This window comes from Pelodiscus sinensis, chromosome 6, assembly GCF_052426305.1.
Source record: "Pelodiscus sinensis isolate ZL-2025 chromosome 6, ASM5242630v1, whole genome shotgun sequence".
In the NCBI taxonomy this organism is placed as follows: domain Eukaryota; kingdom Metazoa; phylum Chordata; order Testudines; family Trionychidae; genus Pelodiscus; species Pelodiscus sinensis.
Window position 1 is genome coordinate 44499013 of NC_143057.1, and position 19289 is coordinate 44518301.

A 19289-nucleotide genomic window follows, 5' to 3' on the forward strand; every position below is an offset into this window, starting at 1 on the left:
CTACATTTGAAAGTTTCAGCAGACTTCAGTTAATGACCAACATTTTCTTCTTGCCTATCTCACCACACATTAGAAGGAAGCAAAGGTGACTGTTCATCACATTTGTGTCCTACTGGTCCCTGCAGCAACCAGAGGTTGGCTCAAACTCCAGTACAAACTAAGAGGAGCCTCAGCAGTCTTGTAATATAGAATCTTAGGGCTGGACAGGACCTTGAGAGGTCATTTAGTCCAGTCCCCTGCACTCATGGTAGGACTAACTATTATATGTACTGTTAAACTTGCTGGGGGATCACTTGAGTAGGAAAGCATTCCAGCCACACCCACACCCACAACTGGTTTCTTAGCCTTCGGCAGTGAGGGGCAAGTAGTGGTGACATAAAGCTAGACTAGCTCTTTGAATCCTTATGAGCTCAGTGAGGGCAGCTTTCTCACTGCTTTGCACCACAAAGGGACTGGAATAAGGCCTAGGTTCTGTTACTTACTGTTTTTTTTTTTTAAATTATTACATCTTTCAGAAAGACTTTGAATTTATTTTAATCAGCTCATACATTAATATTTATAGCGGTGTTGGTTTCTTCATAATGTGAAGAATATATGTTGAATAAAAAAGAATTCCACAGACTGAGCTTTAAGGTGTTATGAAATTATTAATTCCATGGGGACAGACTCTAAACCACTTACTCATGCTAATGAGCAAATATTCTAATTAACTTCAAAAAGCCTACCACCAAATTCGGTCTGGTGAAAGATCTGAAATTGCAGAGAATTGGTTTCCTTTAGGTTTCCTTTTGGAAGTAGTTAAGATAAAGAATTGAATATTGGGGTTCGTAATTACTTTAAGAGCCTTCCCCTAACATTTTGTATTATAAGTAAAACAGACCAAACTATAGTTTTAGCAGTTTTATTTTTACATGTAATTTAAATCAGCCTTACTTAAAGGCAGTGTTAACTTCAGGAGTCATTTTAAAACATAATCCTTAACTACTATGATGACAGACACCTTACATTAGATAAATACTAACACTTGTAATTACAGTATTACCTTCATTATTTGATGATCTACAGATAAAAGAACAAGTCTGCTTTCAGACTATCAGATGTGAGGTAAAGGTATTATGGTATAACATTAGCTGTTCCGTAGTGATTGCTGAGCTACCTGTTCTATGATTTTTGAATATACAGACTTGTTGAAGAGGGACTACATAATGCATATGATCCCTAAGGAAGAGTGATAGAGACTACATTATTCTTTGAGCAGCTCCTTGCTTTCAGGGTGGTGGACTTTCTTCGGAAGAAAGTCTTGCTTCATGTTTATTTGTCTGGAAATGATTGGTGGAAGAAACCTAAGTGAAGTGTTAAAGAGTAATCTCAAATTGCAGATTTTTATATGCTCTAGCAAATACTCAAAATATAACCAGATAAAATGAAAACTGCAGATAAGAAAGTTTATGAAAAAAATGTGCTTTGCATTGTGCTATGTGTAAGAGGGGTAGCCATATTAGTCTGTATCTGCAAAAACAACGAGGAGTCCTGTGTCACCTTAAAGATTAACTGGTTTATTTGGGCATAATCTTTCTTGGCCAAAGCCCCACTTCGTCAGATGCACTGGAGTGGAAATTACATAGGCAGGAATCAAAATACTAGCACATGAAAAGAAGGGAGTTATCTTATCAAGTGGCGGACCAGTACTAACTAGGCCAATTCAGACAGGGTGGATGTGACCCATTCCCAACAGTGGATGAGGAGGTGTGAATGCCAAGAAAGGGAAAATTGTTTCCATAGTGAGTCACCCATTCCCAGTCCTTATTCAAACACCTCACCACAGAAATACTAACCCAGGAACCAATCCCTGCAACAAACCCCATTGCCAACTCTGTCCGCATGTCTACTTAGTTGACACCATGATAGGTCCTAACCAAATCAGCCATACCATCAAGAGCTTATTCACCTGTACATCTACTAATGTGATATATGCCATCATGTGCCAACAATGCTACTCTGCCATGTACATTGGCCAAACCGGACAGTCTCTGTGCAAAAGAATAAATGGACACAAATCAGACATCAAGAATGGTAACTTTCAGAAACCAGTAGAACACTTTAATCCCCCTGGACACTCAGTAACAGATTTAAAAGTGGCCATTCTTCAACAACAACAAACATTTCAAAAACAGACTTCAAATAGAAACTGCAGAGTTGCAATTCATTTGCAAACTTGATACTATTAATCTGGGTTTGAATAGGGGAAAAGTAAGTAAACAGACTCTTCAGGATTGTGCATGAGCCACATTAGGAAATTCAGTGGTCCAGTGTCTGACCTTTATGACAAAGTGCCAGCTCGATCTGTTCTCTCAGCTTTTGAAGGGACTGGGGTTAGATGTAAGGCAGAATGGGTGTTTGCTTGCTGTTTCATTGTAGGTAGATGTTAAGGAGACAGTTGGACTGGGTTTCTCTACTGTATTTCATAATTTTGTATGACTGATGGCAGGCACCTAGAGATTTGAATAGTTACAGTATAGTTTGTTTTTAGAAATGAAAATAATTAAATAATGATACTGTACAAGGTAAGGCTTGTCCAGCAAATCCTTGAAGTGAGAAGCCAGTTAATACTGCTCTCTGGCTGTGAGCAGAGGAAAGACGCACAGGGGAAATGATGGCTGCAAGCCTGATCTTGCAAGAAAACTGCTCTATACGATAGTTTGAGTGAGGGAACAGGCAGTAAGGTAGAGTGTGCCTCAGACATAGTGCATTTATGCTGAAGTACTTCAACAAGTCTCACAGTTTCTGAAGGAATTATATTGTCATTGAAGCAGCCTGAAGAAATGAGGAATTGCCACAGGTTTAGGAACTATGTCGGGAAAAAATTACCATTGTACAATCACCGGTGCAGCTGAATGGGGCCCCACAGCAGATGCTCAGGTAGAATCCATCTCTGATGCCTCCATTTTGTACTCTGTTTTAACTCCAGCACTTGCTATGTGTAACAACAGTTCATTTACTTTAAATGTGCTCTCCCCCTGCCTAGTTGGACTTTCCCACTCACGCGTGAAATAAGTGGCTGTGGGATCAGAAATCAGGATGAGGAGGATTTCCCAGGCATAAGGCAGCCCAATTAACACAAATCATAGATGGGGGGAGCTGAATTGCTCCCCACACTTTTTATTTGCCTGAGGTTCCATAATATGTAGGGCCAGTTCTGCTTGGGCTACAGTAGTATAGCCTCTGCAGAAAGAAAGTATATAAAAGTTGTATGCCTTCAAAGTGGACATAGAAATTATCTCAGAAAATAACTGTGTTTACTATAGGCCTGTTACACATTTTAAAAGATCCCTCTCACTTTGAAGTGAGAGGGTATTTAGACTGTCACACATTACTAAAAAGTGCCTGAGTGGGCTGGAGGATTGAAGATAAAATGTCAATCTGGAAGCAGTGATTATTAGGTCACTCCCTTTTTATCTTGTATTTATCCCAATTACACTTCTTACCTTCACAAAGTACATGTGAAGGGTTGAGTGAAGGCTGTGAGACTTAAAATAGTCAGATGCTGCCATTTGATAGGATGGAGTTTAATAAGGACAAATGCAAAGTACTCCACTTAGGAAGGAACAATTACTTTCACACTTCCATTAGTATATGCTGGGTATATGAAGGGCTTTAATCTCTGACACTTGACTTTCACCATAGAGGGTTTTGTTTGAAAATATATTGTCAGTGTTTAGTGATTCAATTTAGACTACACTGGCGCAGATTTTCATCTGAGAGCATGGAAAATTGTGATGGACTAGACAGAATCTCGTATTTTGTAAGTCAATAATTTCTTGCCTTCAGTGCTACAGAGACATTACTCTGCCATTGCACTGGACATCCCTAATACGTTGGTTTAAGAGGAATGAAAGTGTGAGAAATCTAATTTCAAAAGAGAGGGTTTTAAATAATATAGCAATGAATTTATTAGAGGACGAATAAGCCTATGATCAGTTATTTAGCAGAGGTTTTAACCTCTTGGACAGAGGGGGAGTTTCCTGAAGTTGGATAGATGCCCTGCCAAATACATGTTGCAGCAACACCAAACTTACAGCTTATTAGAATAGTGTCAATTTGCCATTCTGCTAGTTGCTTTCTTTTTATATATATAGATATAGATATATATGATTGAGAGCCAAAGACACAAATAAATACATTTAAACAGGCTAACTAGAAAATGTTATAAACATACTTTTATCTTGGGAGTATCATGTCGCTGAATGATGGTATATTGACTGACCAAAAGCCTCCTGTGTTTCCATGCTGTGTCTTCAGTTGTGTTGTAAAGTATTTTGCATATCATCATGTATTTGGAGTCCTTAAGCATATGCATTTTCTTTCAAATAAATTGGTAGAAAATAGTTGAACACATTACTTCATATCCAGGTGTTGTCTGGAATTCTAATTATGGGGAAAAGAACCCAGGCTGTGTTTTTTCAAAACATTTAAAAAGTTTGTAGACAAATGTTAACTCTTGCTTCTGGGTCTCTGGTTTAATGCAGTAGAATGCTATTTAACATTTCATTATACCACACTATTCAAAATTGACATGCACAAGTCAGCAGTACTCTTCCCGCTTTTCAGCAAAGAGTGAAAAGATTGTGAAGTAAGGACTTGTCACTAATAAAGCTTTGTTACTCTTCAAATATATTCAGTAGTATATTTTCTAGTTTTATTATACACCAGTATTAAAAAAAATCAGAACTAAACTACGTATACAATATATGTCTTGTGATACAGGATTCTGGCTTTTTTTATTGTTCATTTCTTCACTTTACCTTTAGTTATCATCTTTGGAAAATCATGGAAGACAGGAGAGATTCCAGAAGACTGGAAAAAGGCAAATATAGTGCCCATCTATAAAAAGGGAAATAAGAACAACCCAGGAAACTACAGACCAGTCAGTTTAACTTCTGTGCCAAGAAAGATAATGGAGCAAGTAATTAAGGAAATCCTCTGCAAACACTTGGAAGATAATAAGGTGATAGGGAATAGCCAGCATGGATTTGTAAAGAACAAATAATGACAAACCAATCTGATAGCTTTCTTTGATACGATAACGAGTCTTGTGGATAAGGGAGAAATGGTGGACTTGGTATACCTAGACTTTAGTAAGGCATTTGATACGGTCTTGCATGATATTCTTATCAATAAACTAGGCAAATACAACTTAGATGGGGCTACTATAAGGTGGATGTAACTGGCTGGATAACTGTACTCAGAGAGTAGTTATTAATGTTTCACAATCCTGCTGGAAAGGTATAACAAGTGGGGTTCTGCAGGGGTCTGTTTTGGGATCGGCTCTGTTCAATATCTTCATCAACTATTTAAATATTGGCATAGAGAGTACGCTTGTTAAGTCTGTAGATGATACCAATCTGGGAGAGGTTGCAACTGCTTTGGCGGACAGGGTTATAATTAAAAACGATCTGGACAAATTGGAGAAATGGTCTGAGGTAAACAGGATGAAGTTTAATAAAGACAAATGCAAAGTGCTCAACTTAGGAAGGAACAGTCAGTTTCACACATACAGAATAGGAAGTGACTGTCTAGGAAGGAGTATGGCAGAAAGAGATCTAGGGGTTATAGTGGACCACAAGCTAAATATGAGTCAACAGTGTAACGCTGTAGCAAAAAAACAAACATGATTCTGGGATGCATTAACAGGTGTATTGTGAGCAAGACATGAGAAGTCATTCCTCCGCTCTCCTCTGCGCTGATTAGGCCTCAGCTGGATTATTGTGTCCAGTTCTGGGCACCACATTTCAAGAAAGATGTGGAGAAATTGGAGAAGGTCCAGGGAAGAGCAACAAGAATGATTAAAGGTCTAGGGAACATGATCTATGAAGGAAGACTGAAAGAATTGGACTTGTTTAGTTTGGAAAAGAGAAGATTGAGGGGGACATGATAGCGGTTTTCAGGTATCTAAAAGGGTGTCACAAGGAGGAGGGAGAAAAATTGTTATTCCTGGCCTCTGAGGATAGAACAAGAAGCAATGGGCTTAAACTGCAGCGAGAGGGGTTTAGGTTGAACATTAGGAAAAAGTTCCTAACTGTCAGGGTGGTTAAAGACTGGAATGAATTTCCCAGGGAGGTTGTGGAATTTCCATCTCTGGAGATATTTAAGAGTAAGTTAGATAAATATCTATCAGGGATGGTCTTTCTAGACAGCACTGGGTCCTGCCATGAGGGCAGGAGACTGGACTCAATGATCTCTCGAGGTCCCTTCCAGTCCTAGTATTCTATGATTCACTTAGTCACAGAATTCAGTAATTCACAATGGGTCTCCCTTAGACTTATCTGAATGGGGAAGATTCTACTGATTTTCATAAGGTTTTAATATAGTGATATAAAACATGCTGGCCTATATAAGAATCTTCTAGTCCATTTAAAAGATTTGTCTCCTATGGGCTTACATAAGAATGACTATTGGAACAAATCAATGGTCATCTCACCTGTGCTTCAGAGGGAGAGAACAGAATAAACTTTAGCAATTTGTTAAGTGTCATCCTGAAATCCCTCCTTAGTTTCTAGCACACACAGGCTTTATGGACACCCAGAGCTTGGGTTTCCATCCCTGAGTATCTTAGCTAATAAGAACTTAGTTAATTTTTTTTTTTAAGTCCAGTTATACTTTTGAATTTCACAGCATCCCCTTTGCAATAAGTTCTACAGGTGGCCTATACGTTGTGTGAAGAAGTTGTTCCTGGTGTTTATTTAATCCTGCTGCCTATTAATTTCACCAAGTAATCCATGGTCCTTGTGTTATGTGAAAAAAATAACACTTCCCTGTTCACTTTCTCCATGCCATTCATGAGTGTATAGACCTCTATAATATCCATCCCTCCATTGTCTCTTTTCCAAGCTGAACTGTCCCAGTCTTTTTAATATCTCCTCCCGCAGAAACATCCTTAATCATTTTTGTTGCCCTTCTCTGTACTTTTGCAACTCTAACATCTCTTCTTTTGTGATGGGGCAAACAGAACTGCATGCAGTATTCAAAATGTGAGTGTACCATGGATTTATATGTGCCATTATGATATGCTGGCCAGCCCTCTAAAAAATTTACTGGCAGAGCTGCAGGGGGAGGGGAGAGTGCAGTCGGTAGCATTCGCTTATTGGTTAATCATTTAACCACCTACACTATTACATCCCTAGATGTAACTGTCTTGAATAATTTTGCATCATCTGCAAACTTTGCCACCCCTTTACTTTTGCCACCCCTTTACTGGCCTTTACTACAATTTTAACCAATTTCCCTGGTATGGAAATTAGACTTAACCAGCCTGTAATTGCCAAGCTTGCCTCTGGAGTTTTTTTGAAAAATGATCATTACATTATCTATTCTCCATCATCTGGTACAGAGGCTGATTTCAGTGATAGATTACATGCCACAGTTGTTAGTTCTATAATTTCATATTTGAGTTCCTTCAGACGATCTGGTTCTAAGGACTTGTTATTGTTTAATGTATCAATTTGTTCCAAAACTTCATCTATTAACATCTCATTCTGGGACAGTTCCTCAGATGTATCTCTTAAAAGGAATAGCTTAAGTGTAGAAATCTCCCTCTCATCCACTACAGTGAAAAAAGATGCAAGCTTCTCTGCAGCAACCTTGTCTTAAGTTCTGTTTCTCTGGTATTTTGATCATCCGCTGCTTTCTTCTTCTGATGTATTTTTTTCTTTTGCTGTCTGTTTTATACTTTGTCATTTGACTTGGCAGAATTTATGCTCCTTTCTATTTTACTCACTAGGATTTGACTTCCAATTTTTAAAGTATGTCTCTAGCAGCCTCTTTTACTCTGCTTAGCCATAGTAAAGTGTTTGGACTGCTTACTGATTTTTTTTAATTGTTTTTAGATCTAAATCTTATTTCAAAGTCCAAAGAATATGCCCCTTTTTTCTCCTACATATTTTTCTGTGGAGTAATTAAGTAAGCATAGCATTTTACAAATAGCAGAGGGGTGGCCGTGTTAGTCTGAATCTGCAAAAGTGATGAGAAATCCTGTGGCACTTTTTAGACTAACAGATTTATTGGAGCATCAGCTTTTATGGGCAAAGACCCACTTCGGCAGATGCATGACACATGTGACTGTATCAAGGAGTTTGTAATCTTAAAGTCCAATCCTACAAAGAGGTACCACTGTATCTGTGCAATTCAATCAGTCTTTTCAGGAATGGTGCCTGATTCAGATGTATAAGATATATGGGGTAATGCAAATGAAAGAGGCCAGTGTCCACATGGAATGTGATGTAGGAGGGCTTATAACAAATTAGTTGGATTTGTAGGTGGAGTGGAAAGGCCCTTGAGGACCAAGGAAAGGGCAGCTGTTGAAAGGAAGTTGCTGGCATGAAATAGACTCGAAGCAGAGGATTAGAGAAGAAGCCAGCCATGAAGAGAGGGGACTGGAAATAACATTAGCAATGCCAGAGTGAAAAAGAGGAAACGAGATAGGCCTAATGAGTAATATATAGAACTCCAATTCAAAGCAGTAACAAAACAGGAAAGGAACAACTGAAATGTTCCTGTGATGTTTTTGCTAATTTTCCACAGTAATTATATGAAAAATTGATATTTGAAAGTAAACAATCGGGAAAAGGAATTTCTCAAATTGTGTCAAATGATTCATGGAATATTTTCACTTCCCTATGTGCAAAACATACTGCTGCACAGGCCTGCTAATAGGGGATGGGGAAGATCAAGGGGACAGTTGCCCTGGGGCATGGCAACTTAAAAGAGGCCCAGGCCCCTGTTACCTCAGCAGCTGTGATAGCCAGTGCTGTGGGCCCTTTAAATTGACACTAGAGCGCCACTCCATAGCACCGCTGTAAGAGCTGAGGGAGGGCCAGAGATGTGGTAGAGAAGTGTTGAGGGCTGGCTGCTCTGGCGTTGCCACTTCTGCTGGTGCAGATCCATTCTCCTCCACACATAAGCACCTTGCCCGGGGTTCCAGCCCCCGTGCTTCCTCCATTTAGGTCTGATCCCATCTTAATTGAAGTCAATGGTCTTTGAATAAGGTCCTGGGAGACTGAAGGTTTCCTAAGAAAAGCTCTGCTAATCCTCCATTCTTGTCTCAAAATTAATGTTTGTCTTTTTTGAAAATTGCTTGGCTGTTTGGGTTTATACTTGGATTTGAACTTGGTCAAATTATGAACATTTTCTCAAATTGAAATTATGCCAGTAGTTGTACTTCAACATAAGTTGGTGGTGGGTCCATTTCACCAATTGGATTCTGTCCAGAAGATTGAATTAAAACTTTCAAAGGTAATTCATAGTTGCTTTAGGCTTCCCCTCGCATTAGCTCTTGGGAAACTGTGTTTACAGTAACTTTTTCTACCTCCATGCAGAAACCATGACCAGTTAATTTGGGCAGGATAAGAGTTTCACAGACTTTTGTAAATACACTTAAAAGTTTTTGTCCTTTTAAAATTACAGATGCCATTTGTGATAGTTTATTTACAGTTAGCAGTATGTTTTTACAGTGATTCTGGTTCTTTGCAAAGACTAGCAAGTTTATGACTTTCAGTGTGTTTACAAGATTTGGCTTTATCCCAAAGAAAAAGATTTTTAATCTTTTGTGTTTGAACAGATGTGTAAACCAAAGCATTGCGGCCTCATCTATTTTGTGTTCTCTAATGAAAGAGATAAATGGATGAAAATTTAGGGAGTAATAAAATATTTTTAAGGAAGACATTGACATGTCTAGACTAGTACTGTACAGCAGGTATGTTTACATTAATTAAATTATATAGTTTAATATAGCTCCTGATTCCCTGAGGGAGCTGAATAATAGATATTTTATGAGATCATTTTTTCTACTGTAAATAGTTTGTATTTAAATATCTGACCCGTCAAAATAAATTATTTTTAATCCAAACTTTTAGGTTTTCTATTACAATGTATTGCAATTTTCAGAGGAAAAATCTGTTTTTGTGTGTGTGTGTGTGTGTGTGTGTGTGTGTGTGTAAAGTTGAATATATATATTCAAACAATAATTATGCAAAGTATACATCTTTTAAAATATTCAGAGTACAATTTTTAAAATATTTGTAACATCTTAGAAGGTGTTTATTAATAAGGTGGTTGTTTTCTGGGTATCATAAAATTCCTTTTGAAAAGTGAAGGCCTTGGTTTTTTTAAATTTAGAGGCTTGACTTCAGTTTTTGGTGCCCTAGGAAAGAGTTCACTGCAGCATTGATGATGATTGGAATTGTGCCCTTATCATGCCAAAGTAAAGGTTGAAATCTTTGGTGTCCTTAATTTGTTTATTTTCATTGTTAAAGCCTTCTTGTCCCTGTAAGTTGGATCTGTATTTTGCCATGGTAATATAATGAGAACAGATGTGAGATCCTAGGCTCTGCAAACAGTGCAGTGGAGGTTAGAATGCATCAAATAGAAATTGATTGCAGAAAATATTGAAAAGCAAACGGGTATTAAGTAACTGAAAATTCTGCACAAGGCGGCAGGTATGCAGACATGTAACAAAAACATTAATAAACAGAAGCTAAAGTGGAATTTTCGATGGCATGTATAATCTTGCCAAATGTAGCAAGGAAGAAAAGAGGATGTATATGAGTCAATACAATAATTTTAATATGTGAATAGGTTCTTTGTATAACGATGTAGGTTCCAACTGAGATTGGTGCCCCATTGTGCTAGTCAACTGTACTAGGATTTAATGTAAGATTAAGTATGTTCATACTCATTCTACCATTGTGAGGCAGGGAAGTCCTATTATCCCAGCTTTATAGGTGGAGACCTGAGAAGACAGACTCAGTGATTTCTCCAAAGTTACCCAAGATCTTTGTGGCTCATCAGGGAATCGATGTTGGATCTTCAGAGTCCCAGGCTAGCTTGCTAATTGCTAAACAATAGCTAATTATGAAATTAGAGCAAACAGTTCAGAATTACTACACGTTTCAAAAAAATAACTGTTTAATTAGTTAGCTGGTTAAATGTTAAGTTTAACTGGTTAATCTATTAAATGGGGTGGACAGCTTGGCTAGAACACACCTCACCATCACCATCACCATAGTCAGAGGCTGCTCCAGCTGTGCTGGAGTAGCCCCCATCTGCAGCAGGGACCACGGGACTGGGGCAGCCTCTGCTCGCGGAGATTAACCATAACCGGTTAATCGGTTAACTGTTAGAAGAGTTATTTTTAAGGATTTTGTGACATACGGACAAAGAATGTTTTATATTTCTTTTCTTTTTTTTAAGAGAGAAAAGGAAACTCAGGAAGCCATGTTGGTGACAAGAGAGAACATTAAGAGAGAACAGCAAATAAGTAAAAACAGTAAGCACTCTCACCTTTGCATTACACATCGAGTACTCCAGAAGAAGAAAAAGGTTCACAGAATAGGTCCAACCACCTTCTTGATTGGAGAGACACCCCAAAGCATTCGCAGGTGAGACTCGTGAGCTGGGAGGAAGAACTAGAAATTACAGAGAACTTTTACTTTAGGAACGTGTTATTTTTTGTTCCTTATTTTCAAGTAAACTTTAGTCATACAAGGGGTGGGGAAAAAGGCAGAACTGGGTTATTGAGGATTTTCTGTGATAAGAGCAAACATAACTGGAAACTTTGCCTTTATGCTGTAGCTTATTCAACACAACAATTTTTCCATACTTGATGACTTAAAATGTAGATGCGAATTACTTGAAATTGTACACATGCAGTTTTTGTGTGTTCAGTAAATTATGAAAGTTGACATTTTTTATAATTTTTAAATGAGGCAATTTGAGGACGTCCTACTGGATTTATTGGGCCAAAATAATTCCAGTGTAACTTGTGTAAAGTCAATAGATTTACACCAAGAAAGGATTTTAGCCCATTTTGCCATGGTATATGCTTGCGGCCCAATCAGCAGACTGCAGTCCATTATGACATTCTCAAGGTCATACAGGTATAATATATATTGTATGGATGCAACCCACATATCACAAAATGAACTGCATACATGACCCACAGAAGTAAATAAGTTGAGAGCCACTGGTTTAGAAACTGTGCATGTATTCAAAGTTTTTTATGTGTCCGATTGTGCAGTTAATCAGGTAAAACTCCCATTTAAGTTGCTGAGAGTTCAGACTAAGATTTGCAGATATTGCCACTCAAGTGTGTCTGCCATGCACTCCTGTACTATTTTCCTTAAACTGGAAAAAGTAGATCAATATCTTCCTACCATCCTCACAAGAGTGTTGAGATTCAGTGCTTATTCTCAGATCAAAACTATTAATGTGGAGTTGAAGATGAAAGTGCTTATCAGAATTTCAGTTATTCCAGAATAAAAATGATATGTTTAAGGATGTTGTTAGTGTCCTTGCTAGGAGTATAACTCTACTATGAACACTACTTTATTAAAAAATTCATTCTGGAACAAACAGTCGTGTTGACAAGAGATTGAAGTTTTGATTTTTGGAAGATGCAGTATTACCAGTTTTAGATCAATTAATATTTTAAAAGATTCAGGAATATGCATGGTGTTGTGATTTGCTGTCAAGTGTATTTATGACTTGGCTATGAAAACATACTTCTGGGAAAATTCATTCAGGTTTTTTATCAGGTACTGGAAGATCTTTTTTAATTTTTTATTTAAATCTGAACAGTGTTTATTTTACAAATGGAGTTCTGGAAAGTGATGAATCTGTAATGTGTTTAACAGCAAGTGCCAGTACGTGGGAGGGAAGGAAGGTGTAGTCTTCTCCTTGAGGGGCTAGGCTTTGAAAGATTTCTCTCTTCCTCCCAATTTGAAAATGTACCCAGACAGTAGTCTGATATTTCACTGCCAATCTGGATGGATAAAATAAATGACTTGTTGAAAATCAAAGTTTTGGAATTTTAAAACCGATCTGATATTCCAATTCTTGTTAAAACGTAATGGGAATTTATAGCCATCATCCGTCAGGCTGAGCTCAAATGGAACAACCCACGAACCATTTCAACTTGTTGAATCAACATGTCAAGTATTAAATGTCTATGCAGATGTTCTCATAGCAGGGCCCATAGTCAATGCACTGTACAATATTGCAGCTAAATTTATTAAACCATATACAGTGAGATTTTATAGCTTGATTTGGAGACTGGCTACTGGCATTGTCCAGATCTAGTCTCTTTCAGCAAAAGGATTGTACAAGAACTAAACAGATTTAAAAACAAAAACAGATTCAAGTTTTCCAAAATAGGGCTTTTTTCCACCTCAGTGCTGCTTCCCCACCCTCCCTTCTCCTGCAGACCCCCAGTTTGGAAAAAGATTCATTTATGTATGTTCTCTTCTCTCCTCTCTTCCCTCTCCTTCCCCTGCCCCCACCCTATGTCTCCTCATTATTTAATACTAATTAGTAACATTTAAATTATAATAGTGCAGAGAAAGAAGAGCATTGTAGCAGATGGCAAGAACTTCAGAGAAAAAATTCTCATGGTAACAATGGTCAAAGAGAGTACAGGCAGTCCCCGACTTACGCGGATCCGACTTATGTCGGATCCGCACTTACGAACGGAGCTTTCTCGCCCCGGAAGTCGGGGCGAGAAAGCCCCGTTCGTAAGCTGCTCCGGTGCCCCTGGTCTGCTGGAGACTGTCTCCAGCAGACCAGGGGCACCGGGCGGGTTCCCGCGCTTCTGAGGCTTTGCCAGAGCAAAGCCTCAGAAGCGCGGGAACCGCTGCTGCTGCCCCTTGAGACCCGGTGCCTGTGGTCTGCTGGGGACGGTCCCCAGCAGACCACAGGCACCCGGACTGAAGCCGCAGCCGCGGGGGGTCCCGCGCCTCTGAGGCTTTGCCAGAGCAAAGCCTCAGAAGCGCGGGAACCGCTGCTGCTGCCCCTTGAGACCCGGTGCCTGTGGTCTGCTGGGGACCGTCCCCCAGGCTCTGCTCTGCTTTGCCCCAGCAGACCACAGGCACCCAGACTGAAGCCGCAGCCGTGGCGGGGTCCCTCGCCTCTGAGGCTTTGCCAGAGCAAAGCCTCAGAGGCACGGCACCCCGCTGCCGCTGCGGCTCTGCTCCCCGTGTCCCTGGTCTGCTGGCGGGCGGGGGGGGCGCAGCTAGTGTGCTCCCCCCCCCCCCAGCAGACCAGGCTTTTGTTTTGGACTCTGGGGCAGAGCAGCTGGGGCGCTGCCGATTGGTCCTGCAGCGCCCGTGGGCACTACTGGACCAACCCGGCAGCACCCCAGCTGCTCTGCCCCAGGTCCTGATTCAGCCGCTGCTGGTCAGTTTCAGCAGCGGCTGAATCAGGACGTCTGGGGCAGAGCAGATGGGGTGCTGCTGGGTTGGTCCAGTAGCACCCCAGCTGCTCTGCCCCAGGCGTCCCCAAGTCAGCTTCTGCTGAAACTGACCAGCGCTGACTACAGGAAGCCCCAGGCAGAGTTGCTCTGCCCCGGGCTTCCTGGAATCAGCTGCTGATCAGTTTCAGCAGCAGCTGACTTGGGGACGCCTGGGGTTCTTAAGTTGATTCTGTATGTAAGTCAGAACTGGCGGTCAGTTTCAGCAGTGTCTGAATCTGGACGCCAGTTCCGACTTACATACAGATTCAACTTAAGAACAAACCTACAGTCCCTATCTTGTACGTAACCCGGGGACTGCCTGTATAGGAATAGAAAAGGAAGATTACTAAATAAACCAGGAATTAGAAAATTTATTAAATCATCTGAAGCAAGTCCATGTGTGCATTTTAGAAGAAAGGGAGACCAATACCAGATTGGATTCTGAAATAAGTGGGGAGCTAGTAAAATTATTTGAAGATGTATTTGTAATAAAGTGTGTTCTCTAGGGAAGAAGGTATGGAACATCCTTCTGTAAAAGCTGGTGTCTGGATAGCTGAGAGGGGCCCAAGGCATATATGTACCTTACAGTGATTTTAAAACAGAATGCTGTTGTAGCTATTCTAAATATGTTGATGATTAATTATTTTAACAGAAACCATTGTCCACACTAAATAGCAAATTATCTACACAGTGGTTAAAATGAAATAAAACTGCCCGTCTGGCCTGAAATTGGAAGCTTGACCTGAATTATTTAGAGGTCTTTCCCAATAATTTGAAAATGAGCCGGCATGGATTGACATTTTAAAAATCTATTTGATATCTTTATAGTGATTTTTTTTTTCACACACACTCTACCCACTGGATTCTTTCCAGTTACATGGAAAATGTGCAATTTGTATAACTTAGGAATATTTAATAGCTTTTTTTCACTAAATTGCTATGCATTAATTTTGTACTTCTAGAAATTGTTTTATGGGGGTGAGAGGAGAGGAAAAAATGGAACAGCTGAATATTTGGATAAACAATTTAGATTGGGAAAGTGAACTGTCAGAGTATCACTTACATAGTTTAACTTCATAGTAGTACTAAATCTTCAGATTCTTAAAACCTTGAAAATGTATTTAGAAATTAATAATAAGAAAAATAGTCTTATTTCATTTGAAATTAGAGGTGGGACCTTCTTAATTCCCTTGGGGGAGCTGTGTTAGTCTGTATCTGCAAAAACATGAAAGTGTCCTATGGCACCTACTCAAACTAGGGAGGCAAATGTAGGCATTTGAAATAGTCAGTGAAGCAGAGATTTAAATATCCCGCGCTTCATTAGCATAATCTCGCCGGCGCGTTACTCCGAATGCCAGCTGTTTCAAAAGTGAAAGTGCGTACCAGGATGTATTAGTTCGAACCAAACCTCTTGGTTCGAACTAACGTTATTCTTCATTTTTTGAAGAGTAACGTTAGTTAGAACCAAGGGATTTGGTTCGAACCAATGCATTCCGGCAAGCAATTTCATTTTCAAAACAGCTGGCATTCGGAGTAAGACGCCAACGAGATCATGCTGATTAAGTGCAGGATATTTAAATCCCCACTTCATTGACTATTTCGAATGCCTACATTTGCATCCCTAGTTCAAACTAGGGTGCAAGTGTAGACATACCCTTAAAGACTAACAGATATATTAGGGCAGTGGTCACCAACGAGCACTTGATAGCTTCTTGGCCAAACCAGTCGGGATCTTCTGGTAGATCTTGGAGCCTCTGACGGATGATCCTGACTGGTTTGGCCAAGAAGCTATCAAATGCTGGTACTTCAATTGCCCCTTCACCCACTGTCATGCTGCTCCTGCCCTCTGCCTTGGAGCTGCCCCCCCGGGAGCCTCCTGCTTGCTATGCAGAGTGTGAGAGGGAGAAGAGGAGGGCTGCTGATGTCAGGGGGTACCTCATTCTCTCACTTCTGAACCCTAATTACACACAGAGAGAAGAGGATGGAGGAAGCTTGGCAATGCAAATCTGTTAGTCACACATTGTGTGTGTGTGTGTGTGTGTGTGTGTGTGTGTGTGTGTGTGTGTCATTCTCATACATACACACTGTCTTTCACTCTCATCCCCCGACCTAACACATACATGGGGGGTTACTGTTACTACTTTTACAGATTGCAAAGTGGGTTATTTTGGGTTTTTTGACTGGTCTGTGCATTTCACAATTTTCATTTCTCTCTTACATAAATGTAATTCTTTGATTAATGAGTTCTAAAATGCCTAACCGGTTGTGGCTGGAGTAAACTCCACATGCTGTCCTTGCCTGCAGACACCACTTCTGCAGCTACCATTGATCAGTAATGGGGACCCATGGCCAGTAGAAGCTGTGGTCTCAGTGCCTGTAGATGAGGGGCAGCACATAGTACCATGGAGCCACTGCTGTACGTGCCATCTGCTTTCAGGAGTGGTGCAGGGCTAGGGCAGGAGGAAGCCTGCCTTAACCCCACTGCTCAACCACCCAGAAGCCATCTCAATTTAATAGTGCCCAGCCAGAGCCTGTTTCCTAAACCCCAGACCCAGCCCTGAACCTCCTCCTGCCCCAGATATGAGTCCCCCTGCACTCATACTCCTTCCCACAGCTTGTACCCTGAATCCCCTCCTGGACCCAAATCCCCCACCCTGGGCTAAGCCCGGGGCCTCTCCTTCACTCCAAACGCTTTGGCCCAAGACCAGAGCCTGCACTCAACACCCTACCCCAGCCTAGTGTAAGTGAGTGAGGATGCAGGAGGAAGGGGGATGGAGTGAGCAGGGTGAGGCCTTGGAGAAGGGGTGGAGCAGGAGCAGGAAGGAAGCAGGGCAAAGGTATTTCGGTTTGAAGTAGATCTTACATCACTCTTAAATTGATCTTGTGGTTAAAAAGGTTGGAGACCCCTGTATTAGGACATAAACTTTTGTGGGTAAAACCTACTTCATCTTCACTTTTACCCATGAAAGCTTATGCCCATATAAATCTGTTAGCCCTGGTCTACACAAGTGGAACGTCCACACTACCTAGCCCGTTATTTCTAAATAACAGACTAGTTATTTTGAAGAAATAACTCCTGCTTTCTACAAGGGGTAATGCTTATTTTAAAATAGTTATTTCAAAATAGCAATCATGTGGACTTTCCACTGCTAGTATTTTGAAATAACTACTCCCAGAGTCAGTCAAAATAATTATTCCTCAGTGCTTCCTGGAGCTCTTAAGTTGAGGTAGCATGTCCACATGAAGGGAACCGGCCTCAGACTAATTTTGAGGCTTCCCTGTACTGTGGTCATGCTATTTCAAAATAGTTTATTTTGGGAATTATTATTTTGAAATAAGTTATTCCAGAATAATTTCCTAGTGTTGACATGCGCATAGACTCTAAGGTACCGTAGGATTCCCCTTTGTTTTTCCTTAGTTCCTGAGATTTAACCTTTCATTTAGAAAGTTGCCAATATCCTTGGACAGAAATCTGATCATAAGGAATTTTGTAGCCAAGTACTCTACCAAAGCTGAGAGTGACTGAAAATAATCTTGAGGAAAACAGGAACTAGATGCAAAAAACAGACTTGTGTGAGATGCTGCAGCTAAATGCTGCAAACTTTCAAGCTTTTATTGACAAGAGGCCCAATGTGTGGGGATGGGGAAAGGAAAATAGGAATCATAGAATCCTAGAACTGTAAGGGGCCTCGAGAGGTCATCAAGTCCAGTCTCCTGCCCTCACAGCATGACCAAGTACCATTTAGATCAGGGCTACTCAACTTTGGAAGCCCCAGGGACACAATGATACTCTCAGCACATGCTGAGGGATGCAACTTAAGTGTGGTTGCATATACATGCAAATGTATGCAAATAACTTCTTTCACACTGACAAGCATGAATACAAAGATTAAGGCAAGACTACACAACACACAGACCCCATTTAAGTCAGTTTTGCTGATATTAATAAAATGCAATATTTACCCGATTTCTACCCATATGACAACACTTTTAATGAGCAATGACAGTCCAGGAATTTAACTACTAAAACGCATATCAACAGAAGACCATTATATTGACTTGCTATTGTGGAGGCCATGATCAAAGGATCCCATCTGCAGGCCACGTGTTGAGCCCCACATAAACCCAAACCTCACCGCGGGCCACAAACAAACAGGCCACGTGTTGAGTAGCCCTAATTTAGATCATCCTGGATAGAGGTCTATCCAACCTGCTCTTAAATATCTCCAGTGATGGAGATTCCACAGCCTCCCTAGGCAATTTATTCCAAGGTTTAACCATCCTGACCATTAGGAAGATTTTTCTAATGTCCAACCTAAGCCTCTTTTGCTGCAGTTTAAGCCCATTACTTCTTATCCTATCATCAGAGGCCAAGAAGAACAATTTTTCTCTCTCCTCTTTGTAGCACTCTTTTACATACTATCATGTCCCCTCTCAATTTTCTCTTTTCTAAACTAAACAAGTCCTGTTCTTTCAGTCTTTCCTCATAAGGTCAAGTTTTCTAGACCTTTAATCATTTTTGTTGCTCTTCTCTGGACCTTCTCCAATTTCTCCACATCTTTCTTGAAATATGGTGCCCAGTACTGGACACAATACTCCATCTGAGGCCTAATCAGCACAGAGTAGAGTGGAAGAATGACTTCTCATGTCTTCCTCAGAACACTCTTGTTAATGCATCCCAGAATCATGTTTGCTTTTTTTTTTTAAATAGTGTCATGTTTTTGCAACTCTCAGCACTGCTGCAGCTGCACTGTGCCATCCTCCCCACTCCCCCAGCCAGCTCTCAGAGTCACCGAGAGAGCACTGCATGGGGCTCTGACAGCAATTTAAAGGGCTCATCGCTCTGGCTCCAGATGTCACCACTGCCTCAGTAGTAACAGCAGTGGCTGGGAGCTCCAGGCCCATTTGTATCACTAGGGTCTGGGGCAGTTGCCCCCTTTGCCCCTCCATCAGTGGTGGGCCTGCGTGAATGCTACCACTGAAACCATTTTCACTATTCCCGCTGCTCAAG

The 19289-nt window shown here is 40.5% G+C and overlaps 1 protein-coding gene across 7 annotated transcripts in view; it reads left to right on the forward strand.

Annotated features, from left to right (window-relative positions):
* ERCC6L2 (ERCC excision repair 6 like 2) overlaps nucleotides 1-19289 on the forward strand; it is a 119870-nt gene that overhangs the window by 92236 nt on the left and 8345 nt on the right. For 5 of the 7 annotated variants that reach the window (XM_089779258.1, XM_089779259.1, XM_089779260.1 and 2 more), the window contains one exon: nucleotides 11245-11432. In XM_089779258.1, the coding sequence (XP_089635384.1) occupies nucleotides 11245-11432 (188 nt within the window). Of the gene's footprint in view, nucleotides 1-4808; nucleotides 4995-11244; nucleotides 11437-19289 lie in introns of those variants that run through there. The other 2 variants (XM_089779262.1, XM_089779263.1) reach the window with 2 other exon arrangements.